General features: G+C 43.9%; 1 protein-coding gene across 1 annotated transcript in view; it reads right to left on the bottom strand.

Moving 5' to 3' along the window:
- The window catches only part of LOC147447718 (sulfate adenylyltransferase subunit), a 48,047-nt gene that overhangs the window by 1,037 nt on the left and 25,474 nt on the right, over positions 1-21,536 (bottom strand). Inside the window, exons 2-4 of the mRNA XM_086523432.1 lie at positions 2,101-2,201; positions 779-910; positions 295-540 (exon numbers count right to left, since the gene is read on the bottom strand). Coding sequence (XP_086379558.1) covers positions 295-540; positions 779-910; positions 2,101-2,201 — 479 coding nt within the window. The remainder of the gene's footprint in view (positions 1-294; positions 541-778; positions 911-2,100; positions 2,202-21,536) is intronic.

Raw genomic sequence — 21,536 nt, 5'->3', positions numbered from 1 at the left:
GATGCATGTCATACAATCGAACAGAGCTCGAAAAGCTCAAAAAGATGGAATGTCCTATACTTGAACACAGCTCAACATGAACACTCAATAAGGGGTAGGCTAGCTTAAGGTGTGTAATTGTGAGGCTTGAGGCCGCAGGTTGAACCCCCATGGAACCTTAGAAAAATGTGTCACCAAAAAAGGAGAAAAAAAACTGAAAAGTTGCTTGATGTTTCCTGCTTCTTAACAGTTCATAAACACAAAGTGGTAGCATAAAATACAGCACAAATTGAGCCCAGGGGTGGAAAAACCTACCAATATGATCAACGCGAATGTGGCCATGAAGGTCTGTCCAACCTCCTCCCAATCCCAAGGCTCATCTTGGCCACTAAACTCTTCATCCATGTCATCATCACCCGAACCTCCACCCCAGCCGCGGCCGCCACCCCCACCATCACCCACATCACCCTCAAGTTCTCTTTTTCTAATTTCCTCTTCCCATTTCTTGGCAAGTTTACTCTTTCCTTGAAACATTTGTTCAAGGGCTTTTCTGGCACCATCCTGCCACACATGAAAAGCATTTGAAAATCAAAACAAAATCATGATCTGAAACACGCTTCGCATTGTGAAAACACAATGCAAAACAACACAGTTCACAAGTCATAACTGCTCACCTGTAAAACAACTTCAACTGAAGTTAACAGACAACCTAATGATTCCAGATCCCCAAATTTGAGAAAAAAAAGAAAATAGAAAACATATACCAGGCTGTAAAGTTGCTTTCCAGCAGGAACCCTACCGTTTTCCCCTCATCTGAATCGAGAGATGCTGAAACTTTCGCCTTCACTCGTGATTGCCTCCAAGAAACATGACCACGTGCCTCTTCCAGAGCCTCTGCTAAACTGTGCATAAAACTGGATCTGATACAAACCTGTTTAAAAAGCAAACATAAGCCATCCTAAAGTCTGCGCTCATACAACTTTAACCCTCAACAACCCTCACTTTAGGAGTTCCCCAAAAGAATCACAAAATGTGGGTCACAGCAAAGCTAATCCATGGATGCCGGCACTTAAGAAAGGTCGAAGACTTTCCATATTTTGTTGCTACATTAAAATCATTGGAAATTCCATTCAAGGTAAATTTTCAGAATGTACACTCTTCTGATCGGGCCATCGCAAACCTGAAACACTTGAGCAAGGAGCTGTTTGAAATTTCGAGTGCCTGAAACTTGCTCTAGTCACAAGGATGGAACATCTGATTATACTGCTGTACATCCACATATATGGTCAGAAAATCCAGGTAGATACTCATGCATGTAGAATCTAGATTTCTTATTTAGGTGAGTGAACATGCATTTGTGTATGTATGTGTGAAAATAGAAACAGACCGCATGCCTGTCTGTATATAAAATGGAAGTGTGTACTCAGCAATGGCTCGTGCATGTATGATGTACACGTGCACTGTATGTTTGAGCTATATTGTTTATCAGCATGTATCTTCTAGGTGCAGGAATATCCAGACTAATCTCATTATCTATTCGGTATGCAAGTCTCCATAATGGAAGGACAACTTCACAACACAAAAGAAAACATACAACAATATTCAGACTCGAACCCAATATATGTAAGCTATATACATTGATCCCCTTCAGGTTGAAAATTACAAGGGAAACCAAATTTTTAGCATCTGTAAACTCTAAGCCTGACTGACCAACACGTCAAGAAATGCAACTTGAGGACAACATAAAAGCGAAGAAAGGAAAAAGGCTAACCTGGACATTCTAAACAAGAGGAGGTCATTAACTATTAGAAACCTTCACGTGAGGCCATTAAATTTATTGGGACCCTTCAGCAACTAGACAAGCCTATGTCCCTTCTCCGATGTTTACATCTTACTATGGCTTTCAAACTGGAATGTGATTGAGGATCTTGATAGTTCGCACGAAGTATCAACAGCTTTACCATTACACACAAATCCATAGAAAAATGCGTTGTTAGAATTATAGCGCATCGTAAACAGAGCATGTGTCAACCCGAGAAGCCACGCACTGAAGGCCAACAAAAAGTTATGACAATTAACTAGACAACACAACACAGATGGAAAGAAAGATCAAAGGATTACTTTCTCAAAGGAACAGCTTAAACGACTAAAGTCTTTTGCTCCAAGCACCAAGTGACAAAGCGGTTCCAAAGATGGCCCTCTCAATGTCAGCCTATAGCCATCTGCATTAGCAAAAACAAACATTTAATGTTTTCTTGAACTCCAAAGAAATCAGCATTACCCATCATACAGAACGGTTCAACTTACACAAGTCTCTCTCTTGTTATACCCAGGTCATAAAGCATCGCTTATCTTACAAGGCCAAGAATACCTTGCATGTGGACAATCCTCAAAGCAAGAGAAGTGAATAAGGTTCTATTTTCTTTGGTGCTCAGTCAAGAAGCAATTTTAGGCTTCATCTGAACCACAAAGGCACAAAAATTATTTTGGCTATTCTTGGGGATGTAACTAATATGGCTATTCATGTACAACATCAAGTATATTTTTAGAAATATACTTCTCAGTTTTGTGCACAAAAATTTTCAAAATCTACAGTCTACTTAAACATGCGAGTATTTTCATGCGTCAAATTTGACCATAACATCATGATCAAAATATGCTCGAGATATGTCATCACCAAATGGTGGCATTCTCAGTTGCACAACATGGTTGTGTGGCTAGATTGGCACTGCATAATCCATTCTGGTCCATTTTTCTTGTATTGGACCTTTTATAAATCAATTGACCTATTTTTGGTCGAGTTGCCCCATTTTTAGTGAGGTGGCTTCTTTATTAGCTAAGCGTCCTCTATTAACGCACCAAATTTGGTCCTAGGGACTAGCTGGGGCGCCCCTATTTTAACCTCTTGCAGTCACCTTTATCAATATAATGGTGACCTTTGCCCCCTCATTGTTGCCATCCTTTGTATGAGCACTCTCTTGAGTTATTGCTCTCTCTCTCTCTTTCCTTTTCTTTTGGGGGTACTCTGACAGATTAACCGCGTTGTGACTTTTTGGTCTCATAGGTCATTTTGGCCTTTTGAAGACGTTAATATAACATTTCATTTCATTTCTCTCTCTCTCTCTCTCTCTCTCTCTCTCTCTCTCTCTCTCTCTCTCTCTCTCTCTCTCTCTCATGGTTTGCGTTGTGCCATTGGTCAGATACGCACATCCTCACATCAGCTCGAGATTGAGACCGGTAGATTCAGAGGGATACCAGCAGACAGCAGGATATGCCGATTATGCCAAAGAGAGCCAGAGACAGAGTTGCACTACATATGTCATTGCACAGTGTTCTATGAGATACGGGGGCGTTTCCACTGCTTATTCAGAGAGGGTTTTGGTCCTCTATCTAGGGTCATGAGTTATGAGGATCAGAGATGTCTTGGACTATATCTACTTGAGTTACACAGGTATAGAGACACTTTACTGGGGAGAGCTAGAGAGAGGCAGTCCCAGAGACACATTACAGATTTCTTTTCACTAGATATGGGACAGCCAGAGGAGCAGCCACCACTGCAGAGCTCGTCCCACACTCATTCGACCACTACTGGCACTCTCATCGACCGAGCATTGGAGCTACAGAGATACAGACGACCGCGACTGAGGAGAGGAGCTACACAGCATCGACGGAGACTACAACAGAAGATTCGAGCCATACTCTCTCGACATCCAGAGTGCAGATGAGGATGGATCCTCACCATTTCTTCCATCTTTGTTTCACACACTGTTACATCCAGTTTACCGGGTACCTATTGTATCAGCTGCTACACCCACGTAGTTTTAGATTGTAGTAGTAGTAGTAGTATTTTGTTCCACTTCTAGTTCTTTTCTAGTTCTTTTGTACCCAGACATGGTATTAGATTCACTATTTTGTAACTGATTGGTCTCATAGGTCATTTTGGCCTTTTGAAGACGTTAATATAACATTTCATTTCATTTCATTTCATTTCTCTCTCTCTCTCTCTCTCAATGCATGTCTCCTCTATCAGCTCTCCTTTGTTCATTCTCCTTCATGTTATCAAAGCAAGACTCAAGAATGTTGATGATTACTTGGAGACCCTACGACACGCTCCAGGAGAGATTTCATTGCAGTGACTTGTTTGTATTTTTGCATCAGCCCTCAATTCAATGGTTTAGTTTGCAAAAAACCATCTTTCTACGCAGGATCTCACCTTTCTTCACTAAAGTTGTTTTGTAGAATTTTGTTGCCAAAAATTGCGTCAAATCTGTGTTTTTCTCGCAATGTTATGTCTCACTTACAGGAGAGGGGATCGAGTCTATAACACCGTTAAGATGGGTGTCCAATGTTCAAGTGGACGTAGTGTGAACCAGACCAATGTGGCCAGTCACTTTTATAAAAGGAGGCCAAGGCCTCATTTGTAGTTATCGACCCCCACTGGCACAGTGTCAGTGGTTAGCCCATTAGACTAGGATTGTGCAAGGTCATCTCGGGGAGGTGAGGCCGGGTGGTATGGGACGCTCGGTCTTACAGGTGCAAGCCTACGTCCTCGGACGCTGGCCCCAACACGGGGGAGCAAGGTGATTCGTCCGACGCATGTCAATAGGCAGTCCGTGCAGCCAGGAGATCCTTCTGCTTGTACGTTTCATGGTATCAAAGCCGGCTTGGCTACTAGATGGACCATGTGCACACCTATGGACTGGTTCAAGTTGGATAACCTCAATTTCATGTGATTTTCAATTGCTCAAATTACTGATTTTTCTTCGCATGATCAATGTGTAGGTGAAAATTAATGTTTTATTTGCTGATTTTATAAAAAAAAACAGAGATTTAACAAGTGGGATTGCTGATTTCTTATGAAAATCAGAAGTTTTCAAAATAATTTTGCTGATTTCAAAGAAAATCAGGAAATTTAACACTTATTTGTTGAATTATCAGAAAATTCAAAGAATTTAGCTTGTATGAACCTTGACTATACACTCTTGGGACAAGAGGGAAATAGAGAGAGAGCTTGCGTTACAAGCCTACCGCAGAGGAAAGAGAGAGAACCTGTGTCCCAAGCTCTTGCAGAGAAGAGAGTGGGAGATGCACCAACCGAGAGAGCGAGTGTAAGGTGCAGCAGAAGTGACTGTTGAACTTTGCTAAAGATGAGTGCTCCGAATTGTGCTCAAGGTTCCTTTTACTTAGGGAAGGGAGAGCCTTCAATTCTTTATGACAGTGTGCAAGTGATGTGAACCTTGACTATACACTCTTGGGACAAGAGGGAAATAGAGAGAGAGCTTGCGTTACAAGCCTACCGCAGAGGAAAGAGAGAGAACCTGTGTCCCAAGCTCTTGCAGAGAAGAGAGTGGGAGATGCACCAACCGAGAGAGCGAGTGTAAGGTGCAGCAGAAGTGACTGTTGAACTTTGCTAAAGATGAGTGCTCCGAATTGTGCTCAAGGTTCCTTTTACTTAGGGAAGGGAGAGCCTTCAATTCTTTATGACAGTGTGCAAGTGATGACAAACAAAGTGGATAAACACTGTGAATGAATGTGCTGAGACTGAGAGATAGAGAGAGAAGAATACGACACCAGAAAGTTGCCAAACCCTCCTCCAAGGATCCCGCTCTCGATGGCCAGAGAGGTCTACGCTATTGCTTGCACAAATCTAGTACAAGATGCTAATGCAAGTCTAAGTGATGCTACGTCGAGGTCGACGATGCCAAGGCTGAAAACTGAATGCTGTGAGTCGGATCCTGTCGCACCAAATTGGGGCTATCCCATATACTTGATGCCTTGCTGAAAACGCTGCTTTAGGGCTGAGAAAAACGATGATGTAGAAGGCCTCATTTGCTGCAAGTCTTGGCTGAAAAACGTTGTTGTGCTGGATACAAAACGCTGGTTCTGCTGCCTCTAAAACACGGAACTGACTATCCCAAAAACGCTGGATTGACTGACTTTATTTGCTGGTCTTGCTTGCTGAAAAACCCTGCCTTTCCAAGCTGAAAACGCAGGCTAATGGGTGTTGAAATCGCAGTAGTAACGGGCTGAAAACGCTGATGGGTTTAGGGCTGAAAACGCCAATCTGTTGGGCTTGGAAACGCTCAAACGCTGAAAGCGCTGAAGTATGAAAAACGTTGGCTTTACCTTGAGGGAAAAACACCAAGGCCTTAGGGATCTTGCTTGAGAGATAGGGAGAGATGCCTGTTGCAACCTGTTGCCTGTGCACTTCTTCCACTTCTGCCAGATAATGCTAGCGTTGGTTTTCTTATATATTGCCTTATGCAAATTGCCCTACCCAGTTTCCTAACAAAAGTCACTTAAAAATAATAAGTAAAAAATGTCAAAAATTGGGAAAATAGGTCCTGTGCATTGAAAATGCTCCTGATGGTTTCTGATGGTTGTACACAACATGATCATCAACATTAAGTGCCTGGGCATGCACGGTCTGCGAACAAACTCACAAAAGTGCTAGAACACTTCCTAAGCTAGACTGACTGGGCTGACTGAACCCTCGTCATGAAGTAGCTTGTCCACGTACACATAGGGTTAGATGTGTCACGTGGCATCCCCTCCTTTTTAAAGTGAGGTACTGGTACCGAGATGCATGGCAATCTGCCAACAACTCTGGGTAATCTTTGAAAAACTCTTCATCTACCCACACTCCTTCGTGGGTTCCTCGATCTTTGATCTTCAAAAAGTATTCTCTCACTTTCTTCTTCGAACCATGTCGAAACCGATGCAACAACACTTGCTCCGGTTCCATGACTTCAGCTGCATCGATGATCTCCGGTTCTTCTTCTTTCGAAATGTCCGTTGGAGGTGTTCCCTGAAACACTTTCAACCAAGAAACATGGAAAACCGTGTGCATTGACCATAAGTTAAGCAACTGCAATTTCATTGAAACCTCATTTATCTTTTTTAAGATTGGAAATAGACCATACATTCTAAAAGACAACTTGGGACACTTCTTTCCAACTTGCTTAAGACGTTGCTTCATGATTCTTAAATACACCCAATCCCTTTCTTCTTAAATACACCCAATCCCTTTCCTTGATCGAAACATCCTGACGATGCTTATTAGCCTGCCGTGAATAAGATTCCTGAGCCTTGCTTAGCCGAAGCTTCACACTCTCAGAAATCTTATCCAATGACTGACTTTCAGCATTGGCATCAGGCAATTGACTGACAGAGCGAGTCAAAAGTGACTAGAACGGACGGCCAAAAGCTGCCTCATACGGAGTTCGACCACTGGCAGAGGAAAAAGAGTCATTCAAAGTAGCCTGAACCAATGGGAGATAGAGCTCCCACTAAGACTGCTGATCATGCATATATGACTTTAAAACATCAAAAGCCAACTGATTGTAAATCTCTGTCTGACTATCTGACTGTGGATGAAAAGCCAATGAAAAATTCAACTTAGTGCCAAAATTTTCAAAGAGTGCGCGCCAAAAATTGGATGTGAACTTAACATCCCTATCTGAAACAATCGATTTTGGCAAACCACAGAGGGGATATCAATGCTTTATGAACAACCGTGCCACATCTTGTGCAGTGATTGTGGCCTTACAAGGAATCAACATGCAAAACTTGTTGAAACGATCAACAATTGTCAAACATTGAATGCAAACTAGGTGGAAGGTTAGTCACAAAATCCATGGAAATATCTTGAAAAAGTCCATCGGGAATAGGCAACGGCAACAAGAGACCTTGCTGCTTACCCCGAGGAGCTTTTACCTTTTGATATATACTGCACTGTGTGACATAACGAAACACATCCTTTCGCATTTTAGGCCAATAAAAGAATCTTTCTATTTTTTCCAAAGTGGCGTTCATTCCCCTGTGCCCACCCGTGAGAGAATCATGTGCATCATGCAATATGGTTTGCCTGAGAGAGGGCAACACATATAAACGTTGGCGAAAATACAACAAACCATCACGAATGAGATAGTTGCTTGGCTCTTGAAAAGCAAGAGCCTACAACCATTGCTTACCAAATTCGGAATCCACATATTGGTTCTTCATGCTGTCGAAAGACACACCCTGAATAGAAACTGTGGATCTTGACTCATGAGCCAAAATCTGTCCTTTGCGACTCAACGCATCTGCAACGGGGTTAGTTTTTCCAAGCACATACTCAATCAAACCTCCAAATTGCTCAAAAAATTGTGACCATCGTGCTTAACAATCACTCCAATGTGCACTAGGCATAGACTGGAGAATGGCTTGATGATCTGTGCGAACTATAAACTCTCTACCATACAGAAAATGCTTCAAATGCTTAAGAGAGTGAATGACAGACAAAAGTTCTTTATCATAAACTGAATAGTTCTTTTATGCACTATTGAGCTTCCGGCTAAGGAAAGCTACAGGACGACCATACTGCTGAAGCACAGCACCTATGCAGACATTGCTCGCATCCGTCCATACCTCAAAGGGATCATCCCAAGAGGCAAAGATAAGACACGATGCTTCTGTCACCGCAACCTTGAGAGCTATGAAAGCCTCAATGGCTGCTTCGGCCAAGTCTACACACTGACGGCGAGTCTTTATCCCTTTCAAAATATCTGTCATAGGTGCGGCAATGCGTGCAAAATTCTCTATGTGCGAACTATATGCTTGACATAAACCAAGAAAAGAACGCACATCATATGCAGTTTTGGGCAAATCATAATTACGTACCTCTTCCACCTTCGCAGGGTCTAGCTTGACGCCTTTTGCAGAAATGATATAACCCAGATAAGTAACTTCAGTGAGGAAAAACTCAGATTTCTTAGCTGCAATGTACAGCTGACACTCATCCAAACGGGTTAGTACCCTTTCGACATCCTTTTTATGTTGTTTCCACGATACAAAAAAAATGAGAATATCATCCAGAAAGATGAACACACATACACCAACCATATCACCGAAACGGCCTACCATGAGACGATTAAATGTATCCACGGCACCTGTCAATCCAAAAGGCATAACAACATACTCTCATTGCCCTAGGATATACTCAATGCGCGGCATCAAAAACTTAATCTTGACGGTCATCTTGTTCAATGCCCTGTAATCAACACACAAACGAGACAAACCATCTTTCTTGCGGACAAACAAAATAGGAGCAGCAAAAGGACTTACACTCGGACATATGAATCCTCAAGCCACCAACTCCGTGAGTTGCCGCTCTAATTCTTCCTCCTCTGTCTTGTTTAAACGGTAAGGAGCCTTACTGACAGGTTGTGCCCCTTCATAAGCTCGATGCGATGGTCCTCCGGCCCCTCTAGTGGGAGACGGGGTGGAAGATCATCCTGCAAAAAGAGATGCTTAAACTTGGTAAACAAATCTGAATACCTGTCTGGAGACTGAATGCTCTGGGAAACTGGAGTAGCTGTTACGAAATAAGACGTAGCTAAATAGATAATTGAGTAGATTACTTAATGGAGAGAGACAGATTTATATACACGAGATTATAGAGTAGAGAGAGAGAGAGAGAGAGAGTACACACAATATACGTGGTTCACCCAATGTGGGCTACGTCCACGGGAAAGCAGCCACTCAATGGCTTTAGTACTTCAAAACAAGAAGTAGTTTACAAAGGGATTATACCCTTAATGGAGCTCCCGCCTTGCTTCACTCTCACCACCTCACACTCACCTTGTTGCAATCAACTTCACACTATGAAATGTGTGTAGAAATGGCGTCCTTTTATAGGCCAAAAGGGCTGCCTCTCTTTAGAAAAGCAAGCCATGTGTAGCCGCCTTGCCCTTGTGCGAATAAGTCAAATCGGACCCCACAATACGCCCATGTGTGGCCGCCCTTGAGAAGACAAGTCCGCTTTGAATTCGGCCACCGGCACTGGCCATTGACTTCCGACCACCGGCCACCGGCCATTGACTTCCGACCACGGCCATCGGCCATTGACTACCGGCCACCGACAACCGACCGGTTGTTTTCCGATCACTTTCCGACCGACCGTCCGGCGGCATAATATTCGGCGAAAAAGAATATTCCGGCGAAACAAAAAGTCTCGGGGGGCCTTTAAAGTTGCCCCCTGATTCTTGTCCGTGAAAAATTTGGTTTTCGGTGTGAGTGAGTGATTTTCCTTCACGCACGATGGCTTCTCCTCATAATGGGGCCTTACAAATGTGCGCTTTTACAACAGAAAATTTACAAGGGTAAATCAGGCTTTTACCACAGAAAATTACAAGGGTAAATTCAGGCTCCATACTTAACAATCTCCCACTTGGAGACTGATCTCCAAACCAAACCTGTGACTGGTTTCCATTCTGGCTTCTTATCCTTGAATACCGATTGAAGATGAGCAAAAGCTCAACTTCTCCTTGTTGACCACCTTTGTAAACATGTCTGCAGGATTTTCACTTGTATGCACCTTTCCTAGCTTTAGTTGTCCCTCTTCCAAAAGAGTGCGTATGAAGTGATATCTCACCTCAATGTGCTTTGCCCTTGAATGAAAGGCTGAGTTCTTCGCAAGATGGATAGCGCTTTGACTATCACTGTACAAGACACAATTGTCTTGTTTGAATCCAAGCTCTTCTAAGAATCTGTGAAGCCACAGAATTTCTTTGCTTGCCTCCGTCATTGCTACATACTCTGCTTCCGTGGTAGAAAGTGAAACCACTTTCTGCAGCTTTGAAGCCCAGCTTACTGTTGTGCCTCCAACCGTGAACACATAGCCAGTAGTGCTCCTTCGAGTATCTTTGTCACTTGCCATATCTGCATCAGCATACCCTTCTAGAAAAATATCAGTTCCTCCAAAATACAAAGCATTTGTTGTTGTCCCTTTTAGATACCTAAGTATCCACTTCACAGCTTGCCAATGCTCTTTACTTGGGTTGTCCATAAACCTACTCACAACTCCCACTGCATGTGCAATGTCTGGCCTTGTCCAGACCATAGCATACATTAGAGAACCTACCGCTGCAGCATATGGAACTTTAGACATATAGGCTATCTCCTCTTGTGTCTTTGGACACATATCCTTCGTTAGTTTAAAATGACCAGCCAAAGGTGTAGAAACTGGTTTTGCATTTTGCATTGCAAACCATTCTAGTACCTTCTTGATGTAATCTTCTTGAGATAGCTTTATTGTCTTCTTCATCCTATCCCTTGATATTTTCATACCAAGTATCCTCTTTGCAGCACCTAAATCTTTCATTGAAAAAGATTTGGACAGCTCCTCTTTTAGGTCTTTGATGTCCTGCATGTTAGCACTTGCAATCAACATGTCATCAACATACAACATTAGGATGATGAATTTCCCATCTCCCAAATTCTCCGTGTAGACGCAGTGATCCGAGTTGCATCTTGTGAATCCATGATCCAACATCCATCGATCAAACTTCAAGTACCATTGTCTTGATGCTTGCTTTAAACCATACAAGCTCTTCTTTAATCTGCAAACCATTTTCTCCTTACCTTTTACTTCATACCCCTTTGGTTGAAGCATATAGATTTCCTCCTCTAAGTCACCGTGAGGGAATGCCGTATTTACATCCATTTGCTCGAGATTTAGATCATGAGCAGCCACAAGGCTTAAGACAAGCCTAATTGAGTTCATTTTTACAACAAGAGAAAATATTTCATTGAAGTCAATACCTTTCTTTTGAGAAAAACCTTTTACCACAAGCCTAGACTTGTACCTTTTCTTCCCACCTTCTTCTTCCTTTAGCTTGTACACCCATTTGTTTTGAAGTGCCCGCTTACCTTTAGGCAACTCAACCAACTCCCATGTTTGGTTGCGATGTAGGGAGTCCATCTCCACTTGCATGCTCTTCGTCCATTCTTCTTTGGATTCATGTTGCATAGCTTCTTCATATGATTCCGGCTCTCCAGAATCTGATAAAGAGATGGTTGAAGGAAGGAACAAACCTTTCTGGAGGTCTACTTGCTCTTGTAGATCTTCGGGGAATAGGTTGAGGCTCCTCATTTGGTTGATGTTGTTGCACATTGTCACCGTTTGCAGTCCTTGAGTCTTCACCGTCCTCAAGCTCCATGTACTCATCACCTGTTTCTTTTGTTTGTTTTCTTTCCAAGTAATCTTTGTACATATTTTGTTCGTTAAAAATTACATCCCTACTTCTTAAGATTTTACCATCTTCAGGATTCCATAGGCGATACCCAAAGTCTCCTTCTCCATAGCCAATGAAGAAACACTTTTTGGACTTTGCATCTAACTTTGATCTTAGGCTTCTATCTATGTGCATGAAAGCCTCACACCCAAACACTTTGAGAAATGCATAATTCACCGGTTTACCTGTCCATGCCTCTTCTGGAACTCCCCCATCCAATGCCGTTGATAGTGACCGATTGATTAAGTACACAGACGTACTTACAGCTTCCGCCCAAAGCTCAAGCGGTAGGCCTACATGTAGCCGCATGCTTCGTGCTCGTTCCATGATTGTCCTGTTCATCCTTTCCGAAATCCCATTTTGTTGAGGTGTCCTTGGGGTTGTCCTTTGCCTCCGAATGCCATTGCTAGCACAAAAGCTTTCAAAAGCTTGGCTGTAATATTCGCCTCCATTGTCGGATCTGAGGCATTTAACCTTGGTACCTGTTTCATTCTCCACAAAGGCTTTCCACCTTTGAAATATGGAAAATACATCGGATTTATTCTTCATAACATAAACCCATTTTTTTCTAGTCGCATCGTCTATGAATGTTACATAGTACAATGAGCCACCAAGTGATGGTGTACTTGCAGGACCCCAAACATCAGAATGAACCAACTCAAGTTTTTTATTTTTTCTTTCATTTCTTGATTTTTGAAATTTTACCCTCTTTTGTTTACCATAAACACAATCTTCACAGAACTCCAAGTCCACTTCTTTCAAACCTGGTAGAAGCTTCTTTGTTTGAAGGATTTGCATTCCTTTGGCACTCATATGCCCAAGTTGGTAGTGCCACACCGCACTGTCAACTTCTGTAGTTGCTGCACAAGCTGAAGGTTGCGTGCTAACAGTACACAAGTAAAGTGTACCGACTTTTTCACCCTTGGCAACCACCAAAGATCCCTTTGAGATCTTCCACCGTTTGTTTCCGAATGGAATGTTGTGACCTTCATCGTCCAATTGTCCTGTAGAGATCAAATTTTTGCGAAGAGAAGGAACATGCCTAACATCTTTAAGCTTCCATTCATTTCCGTTAGCAGTTTTGACAGAAATTGTACCTTTGCCGACAATCTCACAAGCTTCATCATCTCCCAAGTATACATACCCAAAATTACCTTTGGTGTAGTCTTGGAAATGTTGCTTGTGTGGTGTCGCATGGAATGAAGCCCCGGAATCTACTATCCAGGAATTAGACACATTGTCTAATGAGAGAATTAGAGCATCTTGCTCTACTTTACCTGCCACATTGGCCTCCGATGTTGGCTTGTTGTCTTGAGACTCTGTCTCCTTCTTCTTCTTGGACCAGCAATCCTTCTTGACGTGGCCCTTCTTGCCACAGTTTCAACATTCAAGAACTGACTTTGTGCGTGACTTGCTCCGCCTTGAGCGATCACAACCCTTTTGGTTTTTGAACCTCTCCTTAAGCCTTCCTCTTGTTTCCACAGATAGTGCAGCACTTGATGATTCTCCTGTGCTTCTCCTTCGCATTTCCTCGCTTAGGAGAACACCCACAACATCATCAAACTTAAGAGTATTTGTGCCAGAGATAGAATTACTTACAGCCATCACAAGGCTGTCCCAACTATCCACGGTAGAGATGATAGTATAAGGAGAGCTCGCACTTCGTCATCGAAATTGATTTTCACTGATCGAAGTTGACTTATGTTTGTGTTAAAGTCATTTAGGTGTTCTGCAACTGAACCATTCTCTGCCATCTTTAGATTGAACAAGCGCTTCATAAGAAATACCTTATTGGATGCCGATGGTTTCTCGTAGAAGTCGTCAAGTGACTTCATCAAGTCCTCCGTGGTCTTCATCTCCGAAACATTGAAGGCCACCGTTGACGCCAAGCTTAACCGGATCGTTCCCAGTGCCTTTCGATCAAGGACAATCCATGCTTCATCTGCCATTGTTGCGGGCTTCTTCTCAAGACCGCCTAGTGGCAAATAGAGGTCCTTCAGGTAGAGATAGTCTTCAATCTGCATCTTCCAATGTTGGTAGTTTTTGCTGTTGAACTTCTCAATCTTGAGCTTCCCTTCCTCCGCCATAACTCCCACTCAATTCAAGGAATCCTTTCCTTGAGATAATTTAGCTACGAGTAAACCTTGCTCTGATACCAGTTGTTAGGAAATAAGACGTAGCTAAATAGATAATTGAGTAGATTACTTAATGGAGAGAGACAGATTTATATACCACGATTATAGAGTAGAGAGAGAGAGAGAGAGAGAGAGTACACACGATATACGTGGTTCACCCAATGTGGGCTACGTCCACGGGAAAGCAGCCACTCAATGGCTTTAGTACTTCAAAACAAGAAGTAGTTTACAAAGGGATTATACCCTTAATGGAGCTCCCGCCTTGCTTCACTCTCACCACCTCACACTCACCTTGTTGCATCAACTTCACACTATGAAATGTGTGTAGAAATGGCCTCCTTTTATAGGCCAAAAGGGCTGCCCTCTCTTATGAGAGACAGCCATGTGTAGCCGCCCTTGTGCGAATAAGTCCAAATCGGACCCTCCAATCCGTCCATGTGTGGCCGCCCTTGAGAAGACAAGTCCGCTTTTGAATTCGGCCTCCGGCCATTGAATTCGGCCACCGGCCACTGGCCATTGACTTCCGACCACCCGCCACCGGCCATTGACTTCCGACCACCGGCCACCGGCCATTGACTACCGGCCACCGGCCAACCGACCGGTTGTTTTCCGACCACTTTCCGGTCGCCGTCTGGCCATAATATTCCGACGAAAAAGAATATTCCGGCGAAAAAAAAGTCTCGGGGGCCTCCGTCCCCGAGGCCTTTTAAGTTGCCCCTGATTCTTGTCCGTGAAAATTTTGGTTTCCGGTGAGTGATTTTCCTTCACGCACGATGGCTTCTCCTCATAATGGGGGCCTTACAAATGTGCGCTTTTACCACAGAAAATTACAAGGGTAAATCAGGCTCCATACTTAACAGTAGCATAGATAAATGCCGCTTGTGCTCCTCGTCGTAATTCACGCTTCACCTGCACATGAGTAATGAAAGGCAAAGAATGCAGACCCTCCTCAGCACGAATGATGATGAGGGAGTCAATCTTGGCATTTCATGTGAGAGTGTTGGCCTCCCAATCAATGAGAGGGTTATGCTCCCGAAACCATCTAATGCCCAAAAGCATATCACATCCTGAAAGAGGAGACACGAGAAATTTCCTACGGAAAGCAGCTTGTTGAATTGTAAACAACACATCAAGGCACTCTTTCGTGATGAGGGAGTCCATACCGGGAGCGAAGCCAGAGACCTCGAGAGAAGATTTCTGACTAACCTCTAGGCGGGCTCTCTCAGCAAGAGAGGCACTAATCACATCATGCATACTGCCTGGATCAAACAATATGATAACACGCTGACCCTTTACATGACCATAACACTTCATGAGAGACTCATCAATGTGTGTGTCGGAGACATGAGAAGATTCAGCTTAGTTCATTAAAGTGCTTGTGGTTGTTGTGGGTTGTCACGTGACACATCCCAACCCTATGTGTCCGTGGACAAGCTACACCATAGCAGGGTTTCCGTCAATTCAGTCAGTCTAGATTAGCAATGATCTGGCACTTTTGTGAGTCTATTCGTAGACCGTGCATGCCCAGTCACTTAGCATAGATGCATATCCTCCGGTTGCACACAGCATGATCATCGGAATTCCCATCAGAATCCATTAGCATCAGTTAGGGGAATTTTCCAGTGCATTTAGCCTATTTTCCTATTTATTGGTTATTTTCACTTATTATTTTTAAGTGACTTTCCAACAAAAGTAGGTAGGGCAGTTTTGCTAAGTTAATATATAAGCAAACCCAAGTTAGCACTTACTGGCAGAAGAGGCAGCAGGAGCTTCCCGCTCAACAGGCAACTTCTCAGCAGTACCCCCCCCCCCCCCCCCCCCCCCCCCCTCCCCTCAGCACGTAGCCTTGCCATACCTCCCATCCCCTTGGCGTTTTTCACAGATCATCCCTCGCCTTGAAGTCCTCCCCCTTCTGGCGATAGTCCCACCTACAGATCAGCCCCAAAGGCATATCGTTTTGGACTCACGCAATTCAGACCCATCATCAGCGTTTTGAAGATCGTTAAGCACATCAGCCTGCAGCATTTCTTAGCGTTTTTATCAACATGAACCTCAGCCTATGGTGGCGTTTTTGCAACAAGTTTGCAGCCCATAAATCGCAGCCATAGCCAGCAGTTCCCCAACGTTTTTGACATCAGCCTACTAGCGTTTTTGACCTCCCACAGCCAGCTTTTTTGGCAAGAGAATGCATCAGCCAGCGTTAGTGTATTTGCAGCCAAACCAACAGCAGATACCTAGCCTTTCCAGCATTTGAAAGGAAGCAGAGCAACCCCTTGAAGCATTGCAACGATCCACCGATTTTCAGCCAAGAACCTAACATTGGTATCAGAGCTTTGGAAGTGTTATGCATTACTCAAGGAAAGAACCACAAGAATTTTTCTGCTTGTTGCGATCGCACGAACCCAAGTTTACTTGGGCATGGCGATTCCTAATCGTGTTTTGTTGAAGAGTGACCGGAATCCCAAGAAAGAAGGGCTTGTCCAGCCTCCCCTTGTGTCTCTTTTCACTCATTGAGAGCGGATCGTGCACTTAGCGGCCGGCCAATCGACGTGAGGTGGGAAAAAGCAACCTTGGTGTGAGCGCAAGGCCGCCAAGGGGTGCGCCCGCCGCAGAAAAGAGTAGAACTCGGGTGAAGAGAGATCCTTCTCCAACACGATTTGCAAGCGAAAGAAAAGCTCAAGACCCTCAAGAACCCAAGTTCCTCGCGAGCTTAAGACCCCAAGATCATAGTGCATGGTCGTCACCCGAAGCGGAATGGATACTTCACATACAGGTGATGAGCATGAGAGAGGCGACGAAGACTCGTCCCCACCCGGACATGATTTCTTCAACCCTCCCCCTTCGCCATCTACGCCACCAAGTGCACCAGACCCTATGGAGGCAATGATGAAGCAAATGATGGCCATGATGGATAGACAGCAAGACAAGCACCTTGATTTAGAACGCGAGCGCGACGCAAGAAAAGAAAGAAAAGAACTAAGGAAGGAAGAAGCGGAAGCAAGAAACACAGCATTGGAGGCCGATCGTGCCGCTCATAGATTGGCTTTGGAGACCGAGCGTGAAGCTCATAGATTGGCTTTGGAGACAAAGCGTGAAGCTCGACGAGAGCTACGCACTCAAGAATTGATTGCCCAAGTCCTAGCCTCGAAGAAGACCGAACCACCCAAAGATCGTGGGAGTTCGTCAAGTGGCGCAAGCCACGACGCGGATTCCAACCATCCAGTTACAGAAAAGTTGATTTTCAGTAAGTATAACGGTAAGATGGATGCTACAGTTATTCATTCTTGGTTGCATCAATTTAATGCTTATTTTGCGACAACTAAGAAGACAGGAAATAGCAAAGTTTTGACGGCAGCTATGTACCTTGCCAGTGATGCCATCAATTGGTACCACGCATGGCAAGAGGCATAGCTAGCCGCGCACCTAGAGGCAGCCGACGGATTCACGTCTTTTCCTTCGATTGGGCTAATTTCCAAGACAAGCTCAAGACGCGGTTTATGCCACCTCAGTACCTCGCACGATTGAAGGACGATTGGCGCGCTCTCAAGCAAAATGGTATGCCGGTTATGTCTTTTTCTAATCGTGTTTTGCAGCTAGGTACCCAACTACGCATGTCGGATGAAGAGCGCAAAGAGGCTTTTCTCTTTGGATTGGACGAGTATATCAAGTACGATGTCGAGGTACTCGATCCAATCGATCTCAACAAGGCGGTAGCGATTGCTCTCGCACAGGAGATGAAGCACAACAAGGGAAAGCCTAAGGAGAACAAGACTTCCACAAGTACCTCGCAGACTTCTCAGAACAGTAAGAACGGTAAGAATGGTAAGAATGATAACTCTTCTAACCAATCTTCCAACAGTCTCTCATCAAAAAATTCTTCCAATGAATCTAAGGGTAAGGCTAACACAACGGCTAAACCTACGCTTACTCCAGATGAAAAGATAGCACAAGGAATTGTAGAAGGATACATCACTTCGGAAGAACAAAGCACTTATTCTAAGGAAGGTCGTTGTTTTCATTGTCACATTAAGGGTCACATAAAAAGAAGATGTCCTAAGCTTGAATCGAATGAATCTAAAGAACCCACAGCACCCACTACATCTCTCAATGCAATGAATGATAACACGATTGTGCCCAAAGTTTCTCAGGACCCTCCCATTGATGATTCTCTCATTAAATGTTATGGTCGTACGTCGGGGTACCGTTTTGTCATATTGTTTGACCCAGGTAGTATGCATGATGTGATCAGTCCCTCTCTTGTTGAGAGAGACCGCCTCGAAGTTAGTCCGAGATCTCCTAACGAGGTCTCTGGCTTTCGTCCCGGTATGGACGCTCTCATCACGAAGGAGTGCCTTGATGTGTTATTTGCAATTCAACAGATTGCCTTCACTAGAAGATTTGTTGTTTCTCCTCTCTCAGGATGTGATATGATTTTAGGCATAAAATGGTTTCGTGAAGTGAACCCTCTCGTTGATTGGAAGGCTAACACTTTAACTCTCAATGCCAAAAGTGATTCTCCTATTGTCTTTCATGGAGAGAATATTGTTCATTCTCCATCTCTCATTGCTAATATGCAGGACAAGGTTGAAAGAATTCGAGATAAGGAGACTCTCTCAGTCTCTTTTTCTCCACAGCATGACACAGAACTTGCGTGATTATGAGAAGCATGATGATTTGATAGATAATGATTTGCATGATGATTTGGATGAAAAAGACAAGCATGATGAATTGCATGAAGATGATGTGATTGTTCACAAGGATGATGTGTTAGTGGATGCTTTTCCTAGCGAAGCTAACCTCGTTGTAGATTCGATCAATCACCAAGATCAGATCTTGGCTTTCGAGTCGAGGTCCAAAGAATCCCCACAGGACGATTCGATCATTCAAGACGAACCGATCTTGGCTCTCGAGCCTTGGTCCAAAAAACCATCACAGGAAGTATTATGTGTTCGCATGATTGATACGCACGCATTGTTCGAGTGTTTCATTCGTGAAGGTTTCCTGTATTTTAGTCAGCATCGTTATGTGATCCCTTTTCCTAGGCATGACATATTGTACGTTGAGCACGTTTCTCTCATGGATGAGCATGAATGTATGCGGATTGTTCATGAAAAGTTGAAAAGTTTGTATGTCAGGAAGTCACATTCCATGTCTCTTCCTTGGCATGACACAGTTTCTGAACGAGCACATGATGGTATGAGCACCAAGCATGGGCATTTCCATTGTGATTTGCCACAGTTGATTGATTTCGATCAAACAGAAAAGATTCGATCACATTGTTTGCATGTGTTTGATGAACGGGTTGTCACTCCGTCTCTAGGTTCATCTACATTGCATACACAGTCTTTAGCAAAGACAAGATTTTTTTCCTTCACTTGACATGGAATGGGTATGTTCATGGTTTTGTATTGGAGATGGTTTCAAGAATTTTCAGCCATGGAGATTCTTGAAGACGAAAGAAGTAGATCTCTAGTTGAAGTTGAAGCAAGGAAGGAGTCACAGAAGACTTTGTGTCGCTTTTGGCGCGGCCCAAAGAAGCAAGCGTTGCAGACCTTTATGAAGTTCAAGTACCGCACGACCCACACATCAGAGTGGGCAGGCGAAGAGTCCCTTCCAAGATTCCGGATATTGTTAGCGATCTCCCTCGACGCCATACAGTTCGGTACTAGTACCTCACTTTGAAAAGGAGGGGATGTCACGTGACACATCCCAACCCTATGTGTCCGTGTACAAGCTACACCATCGCAGGGTTTCCGTCAATTCACTCAGTCTAGATTAGCAGTGATCTGGCACTTTTGTGAGTCTATTCGTAGACCGTGCATGCCCAGTCACTTAGCATAGATACATATCCTTCGGTTGCACACAGCATGATCATCGGAATTCCCATCAGAATCCATTAGCATCAGTTAGGGGAATTTTCCAATGCATTTAGCCTATTTTCCTATTTATTGGTTATTTTCACTTATTATTTTTAAGTGACTTTCCAACAAAAGTAGGTAGGGCAATTTTGCTAAGTTAATATATAAGCAAACCCAAGTTAGCACTTTTTGGCAGAAGAGGCAGCAGGAACTTCCCGCTCAACAGACAACTTCTCAACAGTACCCCCCCCCCCCCCCCCTCAGCACATAGCCTCGCCATATCTCCCATCCCCTTGGCGTTTTTCACAGATCATCCCTCGCCTTGAAGTCCTCCCCCTTCTGGCGATAGTCCCACCAGCAGATCAGCCCCAAAGGAATAGCGTTTTGGACTCAAGCAATTCAGCCCCATCATCAACGTTTTGAAGATCGTTAAGCACATCAGCCTGCAGCATTTCTTAGCGTTTTTATCAACATGAACCTCAGCCTATGGTGGCGTTTTTGCAACAAGTTTGCAGCCCATAAATCGCAGCCATAGCCAGCAGTTCCCCAACGTTTTTGACATCAGCCTACTAGCGTTTTTGACCTCCCACAGCCAGCTTTTTTGGCAAGAGACTGCGTCAGCCAGCGTTAGTGTATTTGCAGCCAAACCAGCAGCAGATACCTAGTGTTTCCAGCATTTGAAAGGAAGCAGAGCAACCCCTTGAAGCATTTCAAAGATCCACCGATTTTCAGCCAAGAACCATCGACGAAAACAGTCATTTTCAGCCACGAAGACAACCCCCCAATTCAGCCCTAGAAGATCACAGATTTCAGCCTTAGCCGTCGTCGTCATCGGCATAGTCCAACTTGCATCGGTCCATTGCATTCGCATTGTACACCCTTTGTGCAATTAAAGTAGACCACTCTCGCCGACGAGAGTGGGGCCTTCGGAGGAGGGTTTTACAACCTCTCGGGTGTCGTATCTCTTCTCTCTCCTTCTCTCAATCTCATTCACTTGCACGCACAATATCCACTCACTTTGTTCGTGACCACAGCACTCTACAAGACAGAAAGCTCTCTCTTTCCCTAAGAACTAAAAGGAACCTTGAGCAATAAAGATCACTAATCTTGAGAAAACACAACATTCATTCCGCTGCACCTAACATGGGTGCCTTAGGTTCTTTAGGTGGGACTGTCTTAGGAGAAGCCTTCTTAATGTGACCCTTGACGTGACATTGATAACATCTACCTTCCTTAGCATAAATCACTTGTTCTTCAGTCGTTATGTATCCTCCTATAATTCCTTGTGCGGCTTTTTCATCCGGGGTTAGCTTAGGTTTTACAGGTGCTTTAGCTTTACCCTTAGATTCATTTTGAGAGTTCTTTTCCGAAGGATTAGAATTGATGGGCTAGAAGAGTTACCGTTCTTACCATTCTACGGATTCTGAATAGTCTGAGAGGTTCCTTGAGAAGTCTTGGTCTCCATAGGCTTTCCCTTATTGTGCTTCATCTCCTGTGCGAGAGCAATC

Source organism: Adiantum capillus-veneris, chromosome 11 (genome assembly GCF_014529385.1).
Source record: "Adiantum capillus-veneris isolate H3 chromosome 11, ASM1452938v2, whole genome shotgun sequence".
NCBI lineage: Eukaryota > Viridiplantae > Streptophyta > Polypodiopsida > Polypodiales > Pteridaceae > Adiantum > Adiantum capillus-veneris.
This window is presented reverse-complemented; position numbering and strand designations above follow the sequence as displayed.